The following is a 12731-nucleotide window of genomic DNA, read 5'->3' on the forward strand; positions in this document are numbered from 1 at the left end:
ATGGTATCACTGACTCTATGGACATGAGTTTGAGTAAGCTCCAGGAGTTGGTGATGGACAGGGAAGTCTGGAGTGCTGCAGTCCATGGGGTCTCAAAGAGTCGGACATGATGAGTGACTAAACTGACTTGTCATCTCAGATTAAGTTGTGAGGAGAAAAAAATAAGGATGTAGAAGACTTGAATATGAAATACCATACCCTGATAGACCTAGAGGGAATATGTTAAGTGAAATAAGTTAAACAGAAAAAGAAAAATACTGTATGATTTCACTGATATTTGGAATCTAAAAAACAAACAAACAAAATGTACAAACAAAACAGAAACAGACATAGAAAACTGGTGCTTGCCAGAAGTACAGAGTTGAGTGAGGAATGGGGCTTAGGTGAAACAGGTGAAGAGGATTAAAAGTTTCAAGTTTTCAATTATAAAATAAATAAGTCATTGGGATATAATGTACAGTATAGGGAATATAGTCAATAATATATAATAACAAGAAACACCTGGAGTAACAGGAAAATTTGGACTTGGAATACAGAATGAAGCAGGGCAAAGACTAATAGAGTTTTGCCAAGAAAATGCACTGGTAATAACAAACACCCTCTGCCAACAACACAAGAGAAGACTCTACACATGGACATCACCAGATGGTCAACACAGAAATCAGACTGATTATATTCTTTGCAGCCAAAGATGGAGAAGCTCTATACAGTCAGCAAAAACAAGACCAGGAGCTGACTGTGGCTCAGATCATGAGCTCCTTATTGCCAAATTCAGACTTAAATCGAAGAAAGTAGGGAAAACCACTAGATCATTCAGGTATGACCTAAATAAAATCCCTTATGATTATACAGTGGAAGTGAGAAATAGATTTAAGGGCCTAGATCTGATAGATAGAGTGCCTGATGAACTATGGAATCAGGTTCGTGACATTGTACAGGAGACAGGGATCAAGACCATCCCCATGGAAAAGAAATGCAAAAAAGCAAAATGGCTGTTTGGGGAGGCCTTACAAATAGCTTTGAAAAGAAGAGAAGTGAAAAGCAAAGGAGAAAAGGAAAGATATAAACATTTGAATGCAGAGTTCCAAAGAATAGCAAGAAGAGATTAAAAAAGCCTTCCTCATTGATCAATGCAAAGAAATAGAGGAAAACAACAGAATAGGAAAGACTAGAGATCTCTTCAAGAAAATCAGAGATACCAAGGGAACATTTCATGCAAAGATGGGCTCGATAAAGGACAGAAATGGTATGGACCTAACAAAAGCAGAAGATATTAAGAAGAGGTGGCAAGAATACACAGAAAAACTGTACAAAAAAGATCTTCACGACACAGATAATCACGATGGTGTGATCACTGACCTAGAGCCAGACATCCTGGAATGTGAAGTCAAGTGGGCCTTAGAAAGCATCACTATGAACAAAGCTAGTGGAGGTGATAGAATTCCAGTTGAGCTATTTCAAATGCTGAAAGATGATGCTGTGAAAGTGCTGCACTCTTTATGCCAACAAATTTGGAAAACTCAGCAGTGACCACAGGACTGGATTGGATTTCATTCCAATTCCAAAGAAAGGCAATGCCAAAGAATGCTCAAACTACTGCACAATTGCACTCATCTCACACGCTAGTAAAGTAATGCTCCAAATTCTCCAAGCCAGGCTTCAGCAGTACATGAACTGTGAACTTCCAGATGTTCAAGCTGGTTTTAGAAAAGGCAGAGGAACCAGAGATCAAATTGCCAACCTCTGCTGGATCATGGAAAAAGCAAGAGAGTTTCAGAAAAACATCTATTTCTGCTTTACTGACTATGCCAAAGCCTTTGACTATGTGGATAACAATAAACTGTGGAAAATTCTGAAAGAGATAGGAATAACAGACCACCTGACCTGCCTCTTGAGAAATTTGTATGCAGGTCAGGAAGCAACAGTTAGAACTGGACATGGAACAACTGACTGGTTCCAAATAGGAAAAGGAGTACGTCAAGGCTGTATATTGTCACCCTGTTTATTTAACTTCTTTGCAGAGTACATCATGAGAAACGCTGGACTGGAAGAAACACAAGCTGGAATCAAGATTGCCGGGAGAATATCAATAACCTCAGATATGCAGATGACACCACCCTTATGGCAGAAAGTGAAGAGGAACTCAAAAGCCTCTTGATGAAAGTGAAAGTGGAGAGTGAAAAAGTTGGCTTAAAGCTCAACATTCAGAAAACGAAGATCATGGCATCCGGTCCCATCACTTCATGGCAAATAGAGGTGGAAACAGTGGAAACAGTCAGACTTTATTTTTCTGGGCTCCAAAATCACTGCAGATGGTGACTGCAGCCATGAAATTAAAAGACGCTTGCTCTTTGGAAGGAAAGTTATGACCAACCTAGATAGCATATTCAAAAGCAGAGACATTACTTTGCCAACAAAGGTTCGTCTAGTCAAGGCTATGGTTTTTCCTGTGGTCATGTATGGATGTGAGAGTTGAACTGTGAAGAAGGCTGAGCGCCGAAGAATTGATGCTTTTGAACTGTGGTGTTGGAGAAGACTCTTGAGAGTCCCTTGGACTGCAAGGAGATCCAACCAGTCCATTCTGAAGGAGATCGGCCCTGGGATTTCTTTGGAAGGAATGATGCTAAAGCTGAAATTCCAGTACTTTGGCCACCTCATGCGAAGAGTTGACTCATTGGAAAAGACTCTGATGCTGGGAGGGAGTGGGTGCAGGAGGAGAAGGGCATAACAGAGGATGAGATGGCTGGATGGCATCACTGACTCGATGGACGTGAGTCTGGGTGAAATCCAGGAGTTGGTGATGGACAGGGAGGCCTGGCGTGCTGCGATTCATGGGGTCTGGAAGAGTTGGACACGACTGAGCGACTGAACTGAACCGAACTGAACATTGTATGGTGACAGTTGGTTACTAGCTTTATGGTGATCAATTCATAATGCATATAAATGCCAAATCACTACATTGTACACCTGAAATTAATATAATATTGTCACCTATACTTCAATTAAGAAAAAAGAAAGAAAAGTCACTGTTATACCCAACAATTAGAGAATGCACATTCTTTTCAACTACACATGGAACATTTATGAAAATTATATAATGCTCTAGTTTATAAAGCAACTTTAATTCCAAAGAATCAGTATTTGCAAATGAAGTTATAAATCAATAACAAATGGATACCTAGCAAAACTCTGAAATTTATAAATTGAAATGCACACACATCTATTTAAATGACTCATGGAAAAGGAAGTAATTAAATTTTAAAATGCTTAAATATAAATTATAACAAACATACTGCTTATCAAAATTTATGTCATGTGATTAAAGTAGTAATGCTAAAATTCTAATGCTCAGTTTTGAACAGACGAAAATAAAAGTATGAGCCAAGCCATCAGCTAATAAGCTAAATAATAATACAATGAATTCAAAGCAATAAGAAGAATAAAAAATAAGGGCAGGGTATACTCAATATTTTGTAATAACCTATGAGGGAAAATAATCTTTAAAAATTATATATATATATATATATATATATATATATAAAACTGAATCACTTTGTTGTACACCCAAAACAACCTAACACAACCTTTAAATCAACTCTACCTCAATAAAAAAATAATAAGGCATTAATGAGTTAGAGAATAAGACACAATAGAGAGAATCAACAAGATTGTTAAAAAAGACTAACAAAATTGACAAATACCTGGCAAGCCTAAGGAGACAATTTTAGGAATAAAAACAGATAAAATAATAATAGATGCTGCAAATATTAATAAGAAAATTATCAATTTTAATCCAACAAATATGAAAATTGAGGTAAACCTGACAAATTACTGAAAAATGTAAAATTACTTAAACTGACTCAGAGAGAAATAAAACTTTTGAATAATCAATTCAACTCTGAATCTCAATTTGAATTTTAATTACATCTAAATTTATCTGTGGGCTCAATGTAATTCCAAGAATATAGCAAAGAATTTTCAGAGAAATTGAAAAGCTAATTATAAAATTTACATGGAAAAGCAAAGAATAATTAGGTGATGTTCAAAGTTTGAGCTATTAAGACAGAGTAGATTAACTCAAAGCCACAGGGAATGGAACAGAAAAACACTTGGAACCACATCCATGCATGTATAGAAACTGGACACATGATTAGGATGGTGTTGCATATCAGATAATGAAGAATGAATTAGTCAAAATAACATCCTAGGATTTTTTTTTACATGTGAAATAAAAAGAAAAAAAGGAAAGAATCCCACTTTATACACACAGTAAATTCTAGTTAAAGACCTAAATGTGAAATGTAAACTTTAAAATTTTAGAGGAAAATGTAACATGTATTTTTTTATTACTGTGTGATTTCTTTAAAAAGACTAAAAAAAACCATTAAAGAAAATTTTGATAAATTATATTAAAATGTATAAATTAAAATACAGCATGAGGAAACAGAACAAAATGACATATTCTCTAGGGATACAAACTTATGCAGCAAAATAAGCCAAGCACAGGGAAAATTAAAGTTTGAGACAGCAGGGTCTTCTGAGAAGTAGGGATGAGTGATTAGGAAAGGAATATAAGGGACTTAAAAGATTTTTGAAATGTACTACTTTTTAACATATATGATGAACATATGACATTAAAATTTTTTTATTTAAATGCTACATATTTATGACATATCTTTTTTTATGTGCCTGACTGCTACATTTCATAGTCAGATTTTTTTTTTAATTCAATATAGGAGTACCACTAGAATAAAGTGTATAATTGGACCATTTAGCTTTGGTTATTACTGGATTACTTCAACTTTCCTTATGATTCAAAAGAAAACACAATATTACTTTGCTTTTATAGTTCCCCGTCTGCATATATTCCTAATTCCTTGAAAAAAGGTAATTTCCATCGATCACCAAGTAGTCTTATGATGGTAAACTCCAATGTGGATTAAATTTGTTGCAGTGAACCTAAAAGTATGACTATATGGTAACCTAATGTTTCATTTTCCCCAGGAGAGTTCTAGTTTATGTCTAATTGGTATGATTATTGATAACACCCCATTTCACTCTCAAAAGTGTCCCAGTTAGAATACAAATTATATAATCTTTCCTCCTAAAGTTATCTATTTATGAAACTATTATAATTTAACATGAATTAGATTTTATTTTTCCACAGACTAGGGAGAAAACTATGATCCCATGGGAATCTTATATTCATGGAATTGTTACTAAAGCAAATTGACATTATTGTGTGTTATTCATGCTAGTAAATTAACCAGTAGATGAGACATCACTATGTCTGTACATGCTATGTATTTGTCTGGATAAAAAATGAAAGATGATTTCACCTGAAATATATAGAAAACAGACAAAAACGCCTTTTGTTCAAACTACATAATTTTTCTATTTTTTATACTTGTAGATTATATCAACCTAAAGATGAAATATATCCTTTCTAAATCATGTCTTTTAAAAAATGTCTTAGAGTTGCATTTATTAAATTTATACTGGAGAGAAACAGTGTGAGGAGGAGCTGTGCTGAAACAAAAACTGAACCAATTATCCCTTCATAGTCATAGTAATAATGACAAGAGGATTGTTTAAAACAAAAACCTTCAGATGGGCAAGACTTTGAACACTGACATTTCTAGCATTTCTTTCATTTAATAATGCGTTTTAATTCTGAAGAAAATTGTAAATTATAAAAAAAATCACATTGAAATTCTATGATGCAGGTAAAGAGACAATGACAATTTTCTGAAATAAAAGCTACATCATAAGGTAAACATTGCATTTAAGTTGTAGTTAAAAAATGAATGCAACATCCAACAAAAGCAAACAACGAAAAGGAGACGGGAGAGTGCTGGACTGTAAAATGATGATGAACTGAATATATTCATTTTCCCTTCCTCTCCCAAATCATATAGGATGAAATGGTAGAATCTATACCTATATCTGTATCTATCTATCTACTTATCTCTACCTATCTGTATGTACATATGCATCTGCATATATATCTGACATCTGTATCTATCATCAATCTATCCATCTATGTCATTTATATCTATATCCCAGTTCAGTTCAGTTCAGTCGCTGAGCCATGTCCAACTCTTTGAGACCCCATGGACTGTAGCACGTCAGGCTTCCCTGTCCATCACCAACTCCTGGAGTTTACTCAAACTCATATCCATTTGAGTCAGTGATACCATCCAACCATCTTATCCTCTGTTGCCCCCTTCTCCTCCCACCTTCAATCTTTCCCAGCATCAGGGTCTTTTCAAATGAGTCAGTTTTTCACATCAGGTGGCCAAAGTATTGGAGTTTCAGCTTCAGCATCACTCCTTTCAGTGAATATTCAGGACTGATTTCCTTTAAGATGGACTGGTTGGATCCCCTTGCAGTCCAAGGGAGTCTCAAGAGTCTTCTCCAACACCACAGTTCAAAAGCATCAAGTCTTTGGTGCTCAGCTTTCTTTATAGTCCAACTGTCACATCCATACATGAGCACTGGAAAAACCATAGCTTTGACTAGACAGATATCTACATCTACATATTTCTATATCTATATATTCATACACTAAAACCACAAATGCATTGGAAAACATGTAAAACATATTTAAAAGTGAAGCATTTCTGAAAGTCGGGAAGCAGATGAAGTCAGGTATTAAGTGAAAGCAAACACAGAGGATACAAAATGTAATAACACATCTAATAAAAGACATTTGTGAACATTAATCTCAAGGGGCTCTTAACCCCAGATCAACAGGTATGAACAACTGCCACTGCCGCACTTGCATAAATGATGGTAAAAAGAGAATGCCACTTGCTTCAAACATATTGGACATGCAGCCACACTTTCCTTCCTCTCAGTCCTCTTGCCAGCATTCACCAGTGATTTTTGTTCCTTCACTTTTCTGTATCTGAGAAATTGAAGTTAAGGGTGCCCTCATTTGGAGACCATTTCCTGGCTTAATCCTTTCCTCTTATATCAACAAATAAAATAAAGAATATGAAGGTGCTTTATAAACTGTGATAAATAATGAAAATGTTACTTTCTACCCTCATCTCTGCCACCACTACCACTACCACCATGACTACTATCATCATGACCATCATGATGACTACCATCATCGCCACCACCACCACAATGGCTACCATCACCACCACCATTACCTAGCCCCTCTTTTTACCATCACCACCATCATCACCTGTCCCCTCTTTTTACCATCATCACCATCATTATCTATCTCATCTGTTGTTTTTTTTTTTTTCAACCAACCAGGTCTGCCTGTAATTTCTCTGTTTCCTTTTAATCTTGACTGATACTGACCTCTGGATACTCCTTGACCTTGACCTAGAATCAAAGACTCTCAGATAATAAAGAAACTCACACTAACCACCTACTTCTTAAGTCCCCCTGTAAACCTCCCCCATTGAGTCCAGTGTAATGAAAAAGAGCTCATTACTTCTCAATGTATCTACTTCATCACTGGATATCTATAATGATCAAAAAATGCTTCTTTACTTTGAAGCTTGAAGATATTGCTTATAAACATCAAATCTCCTTTATTTCTTACCATGAGATTAATAAGACTGAGAAGATCAAGCAGACCAGAATTGGTCCAACAGGAAAGGAAGAAAGGAGAATCTAGTGATTTGGTAACTAACTGGCCACAATCTTATTTGGAAGATGTAAAATAATTTTAAAAGTTCTATGGAATTCTGCCACTAATTAAATATCCTTGGAAACTCTAAGCATTATAGCAGTTAGAGATTATATAGGTATGGAAACATCTGATGAGAAGGAATAAAATTCCAGCATCAAAACAAAGTATTGATGACTATCAAAGTATTCATCAATATTCTTATTAACATAATCTCCATTCAGAAGCCAGTGCTAATTTGCTTGACTGGGGTTATTTATTAAATCTTCAAGTATATCAATCTGTTTGTGTCAAGCCTCCTGTTTTTTCCATGCCCACATATCTTATAACTCTTAAAAGCCTTCTATGTAGGAAGTATTTATTCCTTCTGTTTTATACCATCAGTAAATGCTAATAAAATTTGATGGTTCCTTTGTCTAAAAATTTTCCAAAGTATCTGTGACTTCAGAATTGAGACAAAGATGGACACAATAGTACATTTGGAATTCTACAGCACAGATTACCCATAAAGTTCTAATGCAACATTGCTACTGTGTATTTAATAAATTGTTCCAATAGCTTCTGTCATCATCAGTTTCTAAAACCACATTTAAACTCTCAGGTTTAAAATATAGAATTTCTTATTTTTCATATTTTAAAGTTCCTGTAGTGATCTCACATAAGTTTTTAATGAGAGAGTCAGCATGGTGTTGTATAAAATAGAGGGTCTGCTCTAATCCAGCTCTATCATTTGTTGACTTCGAGCCCTTGGCCAGTTGGTCTTTCTGAGCTTCATTTTTTTTTTTTTTTTGGGTAATACAGTAGGCACACAGTAAGTGTTAACCATTAGTCTGTCAACCTAAGAATGCTGTACACTCTAAGTCTAGAAGAGAGGTCACCATACAAATATTATCCTCATAAGGAAAGTTGCAAAACAGGTAATGCTTTCCAGTTGAGTTCTGTTGTGTTATCCTTTACTGCACTATGCCTGGCACATAGGAAACCTTCAAGAGATATTGGCTGAGTTAATTAATCAATTATTATATGATGAGTATCTTATAAGCCACACTGAATTCCAGGCTTTCAAATTTCACCATACTTTCCATTTGATATTTGATATATCAAATATATGTTTCTCTTCCTCTATGACTAGATCCAGTCGAAAATTACTAACAACTCAGGAGAGGCTGAGAACTCTGCTCACGCTTACTGCATTCTCACTGTCACCCTGTTATTCCAATACTCTCTTCTGTTCCCTAATCAAATCCTGCTGCTTCCACTGCTACCAACACCATGATATTTTATACTCTGTTAGCACTTTCTAATCATCACAAATCTGACAGTTATAATACAGGAATTTATGGATATTTTAATGAGTATTTCTGAAGTGCAAATAAAATGTGGCACACTTTACTGGCTTTAGTATTTTTTGTGAAGTAACCACATACTTACTTATTTTCTAAATGTTCAATTGTCCTTTCTTTATCAATTTGTTACATTAATTTATTTTAATGTGCTCCTTTCAGAATAGATCAAGATGTAATTAAGAAGAACCATGCATGACTCAAAAGAGTGACAGGCTAGTTACCACTCTTCCACTTAGATAACAAGAATCTGGCTCTCTGCCTTGTTAGCTCTCTTGCTTTAGACAGGCATCTCATTCTTTGATTGCCACCTGCCTCAGCTCTCCCGGAGACCTGTGACTCTCTACATTTTACAGTCACCATAGCATATATCAATACACATTAACTACTTTGGAATTAAGAAAAATATTTGCAAAGGCCAATATCCAAGAGTGAGAAACTGACTGAAAAATTTTATATAAATAACCTTTGGGTGATTACAGTGGTATTTGCATTTCAGGCTTACGTGAAGCTACATACCTTGCTGGTCACTAAATATCATGACAGTAAAAACTATTAATGTCACAGAAAAATGTCATGAATTATAAGCTTTAGATGATTTTCCAAGGCAAAAATATGAGTGGCCAGCATTTATATGATCATGAGTTATAAAATGGGCTAAAGAGTTTCTGTTGTAAAAATGTCTAATTCTTTTTGAAATGTTAATATAAAAGACTTTTATTTCTTGATATTTACTTTGCATTTTGTACCCAGTATTTATACATCATACGAAGAATTTATTAAACCAGAAGGTAAATAAAGGAAACAGAGACAGTTCTAAACCCATGTCTGGGCTTCGTTTACCTGACAAAAATACTTTCTAAACAAGATCCACATTATGCTCTTGAATCTCTTACATGTGAATAATGCCACACAATGTTCAAGGTGCTTCTGTACTATTAATTTCAATTGATCCTTGCTTCATATTCTCCCTTGACGAACAGGTAATTAAACCAAGACAGAGTTTAAAGGACAAATATGTGACAGACATGACTAATAACAATTAACAATAATAATGGCCTACTTTATTGAGAACTTGCCATATTTCAGGCATTGCGCTGAAGACTTTATATCCAGTATCTCATTTAATCCTCACACTAGCCCTAGGAGGTAGACATAATATTATTATTACTCTTATTACATTTAATCTCATTTTACAGTGTTTGGCTAACAGATGTTAGGGAGATTTTAAGCCAGGAAGTCTCATACTGTTCTGGAATGTAACTCATACACTTTTAATCATGATGCTATACAGAATATATTTTATATATTTTAATTTATGTATTATATTTAAAAGATTCATAAACTTTAAATTATGATGCTATATAGAATTTATTTACTAAGAATTTTCCTCAATTTCTTTTCTTCTTTTACCTCACCACCTTTTCCCTCCTTTTCCCACTAATGCTGAGGGGAAAAAATAAGGCCAAAACATAAATCCATAGTTAAGGTTAGGATTAGGGATTCATGCTTTCCTCCATTAGCAGAATTAACTGGAACGGAGTACAGGGTGAGAAAATTCTTGCAACAACTTACAAGATCCAAGGCAGCTGCCAAGATCGATGCATCAGGAATTGTCCCTGGCTCACAGCAGTTTAACAGAAACTGAAAGCGCTTCATGCCTTGTCGGATTGCTCCAAGATTCACCACGTTTTTGCTTTTTCCGCCATCTTGGTTGGAAGGCAGATGGTCATCAAAACTGTGGCAACCTGTGGGGGTTTTCCCATGTTGGAAGAAAGAAGGAGAGAGAGTGTAATGATTGTAAATTTTAAAAGAGCTTTCAAGTTTCAACAATCTATTTTCTGTAGTGTTGTCCTGAGAACATTTTCTTGAACTACACCTCCCTCCTCTCTATCTAATGTTTGATTTGGACATGCCTTGACTTTTAAGACTCTGGTGACACACTGCGTATGTAAATACGGGGTGTTACACAACTATTTAAATATAGGGTCCAATCCATAGAGAACAGAGTCATGGTTGCCAAGGGGGAAGAGCGTGAGGGAGGGGTGGACTGGGAGTTTGGGATTAGCACATGTAAACTATTATATACAGAATGGATAAACACCAAGGTCTTACTGTACAGCACAGAGAACTATATTCAATATCCTGTGATAAACCATAATGAAAAAGAATGTGAAATATAATGTATAAATATATGTATAACTGAATCACTTTGCTATATAGTAGAAATTAACACATTTTAAATCAACTATGTGTCAATAAAATAAATCTTAAAGATTAAAAATTAAAAAGATAAATATAAAATTCAGAGTTAGTCGCTCAGCCATGTCCGACTCTTTAAGTGACCCCATGGACTGTAGGCCCTCCAGGCTCCTAAGTTCATGCAATTCTCCAGGCAAGAATACTGTAGTGAGTAGTCGTTCCCTTCTCCAGGGGATCTTTCCAATCCAGTTGAACCCAGCTCTCTGGCACTGCAGGCAGATTCTTTACCATCTGTACCACCAGGGAATATAGGGTCCAATCATTTTGATACCAGGTCTCTTCCCTAACACTGCTAAGGGGATTATTTTAAAAAATTCTTCCTGTAATCAACAGCTAAATTCTGTTTTTATGGAAGATGTAAAATCACTATGCAATTTCAGATCTGTTACAAAAAACTTATATCAAAGACAATATCCTGGTATCTTGGTGCCAATGCAAATAATCATTGACAATGAGAGTTGTAAAGGACTTGGGAAGTGTTCATTTAATTCTAAGATTTCCAAACCTGGCTGTGCATCAGAATTATCTGGGAAGTTTTGAATCTTATTCAGAACTTCAGAACCAGTGTCTCTGGAAGGAGCATGAGAATGTGGGTTTTGTAAAGCCTCACAGATGATAAGGACGCTGCCAGCTTGATACCACACAGTAATCAGAGGTTTGGGAACCACTTATTTTTCTTCACTTATTTTTCCAGTTAAGCTGCATAAGAATGAGAATCTGTATGGAGTTCCTTAAAATGCATAATATCAGGTTCTATTGCTAGAGGTTTTGATTCCATAGGTCTGGGGGCTATGAATATTAACAAACATGTGACATGATTTTAATACAGGAAGTCTAAGGATCGCACATTAAGGAAGGAAAACACAAAGCACTGTTTTTCATCTGTTTTTTAACCCCAGGTACTTTTCCCTAGAGGAAACCAATCATGAATATTCATTGGAAGGATTGATGTTGAGGCTCCAATACTTTGGCCACCTGATGCAAAGAGCCGACTCACTGGAAAGGACTCTAAAGCTGGGAAAGATTGAAGGAAGGAGGAGAAGCGGGTAACAGAGGATGAGATGGTTGGATGGCATCACTAACTCAATGGATATGAGTTTGAGCAAACTGTGGGAGATGGCAAAGGACAGGAAAGCCTGGCCTGCTGCAGTCCACAGGGTCACAAAGAGTAGGACACAACTAAGCAACTGAACAATTCTTTTTTAAAACAACCTAAATATCTCATAGCTTTTTGATAATTTCTAGTATATGTGTGTGTGTTTGTGTATACACACGTATATATATAATATTTAGTTTCTCTTATATAATATATATTATATTATATGTAATATATATAATCTCATATAATATTGAGTATACTTTTAAAAACCAAGCCCAGATTGCCTCCCATGGTTTTGAAAAGGACTCTTCACACTTCAGAATATACCCGCAGGAGGCTGATCTCGTGCATGGCTTAATGTATACTGACACCA

General features: G+C 35.4%; 1 protein-coding gene across 23 annotated transcripts in view; it reads right to left on the reverse strand.

Moving 5' to 3' along the window:
• Positions 1-12731, reverse strand: part of UNC80 (unc-80 subunit of NALCN channel complex) — a 230089-nt gene that overhangs the window by 132299 nt on the left and 85059 nt on the right. For all 23 annotated transcript variants that reach the window (XM_086342424.1, XM_086342463.1, XM_086342385.1 and 20 more), the window contains exon 22: positions 10573-10745. In XM_086342424.1, the coding sequence (XP_086198550.1) occupies positions 10573-10745 (173 nt within the window). The remainder of the gene's footprint in view (positions 1-10572; positions 10746-12731) is intronic.

This window comes from Bos grunniens, chromosome 2 (assembly GCF_055505025.1).
Source record: "Bos grunniens cultivar Pamir isolate PY7600 chromosome 2, Bosgru_T2T1.0, whole genome shotgun sequence".
NCBI lineage: Eukaryota > Metazoa > Chordata > Mammalia > Artiodactyla > Bovidae > Bos > Bos grunniens.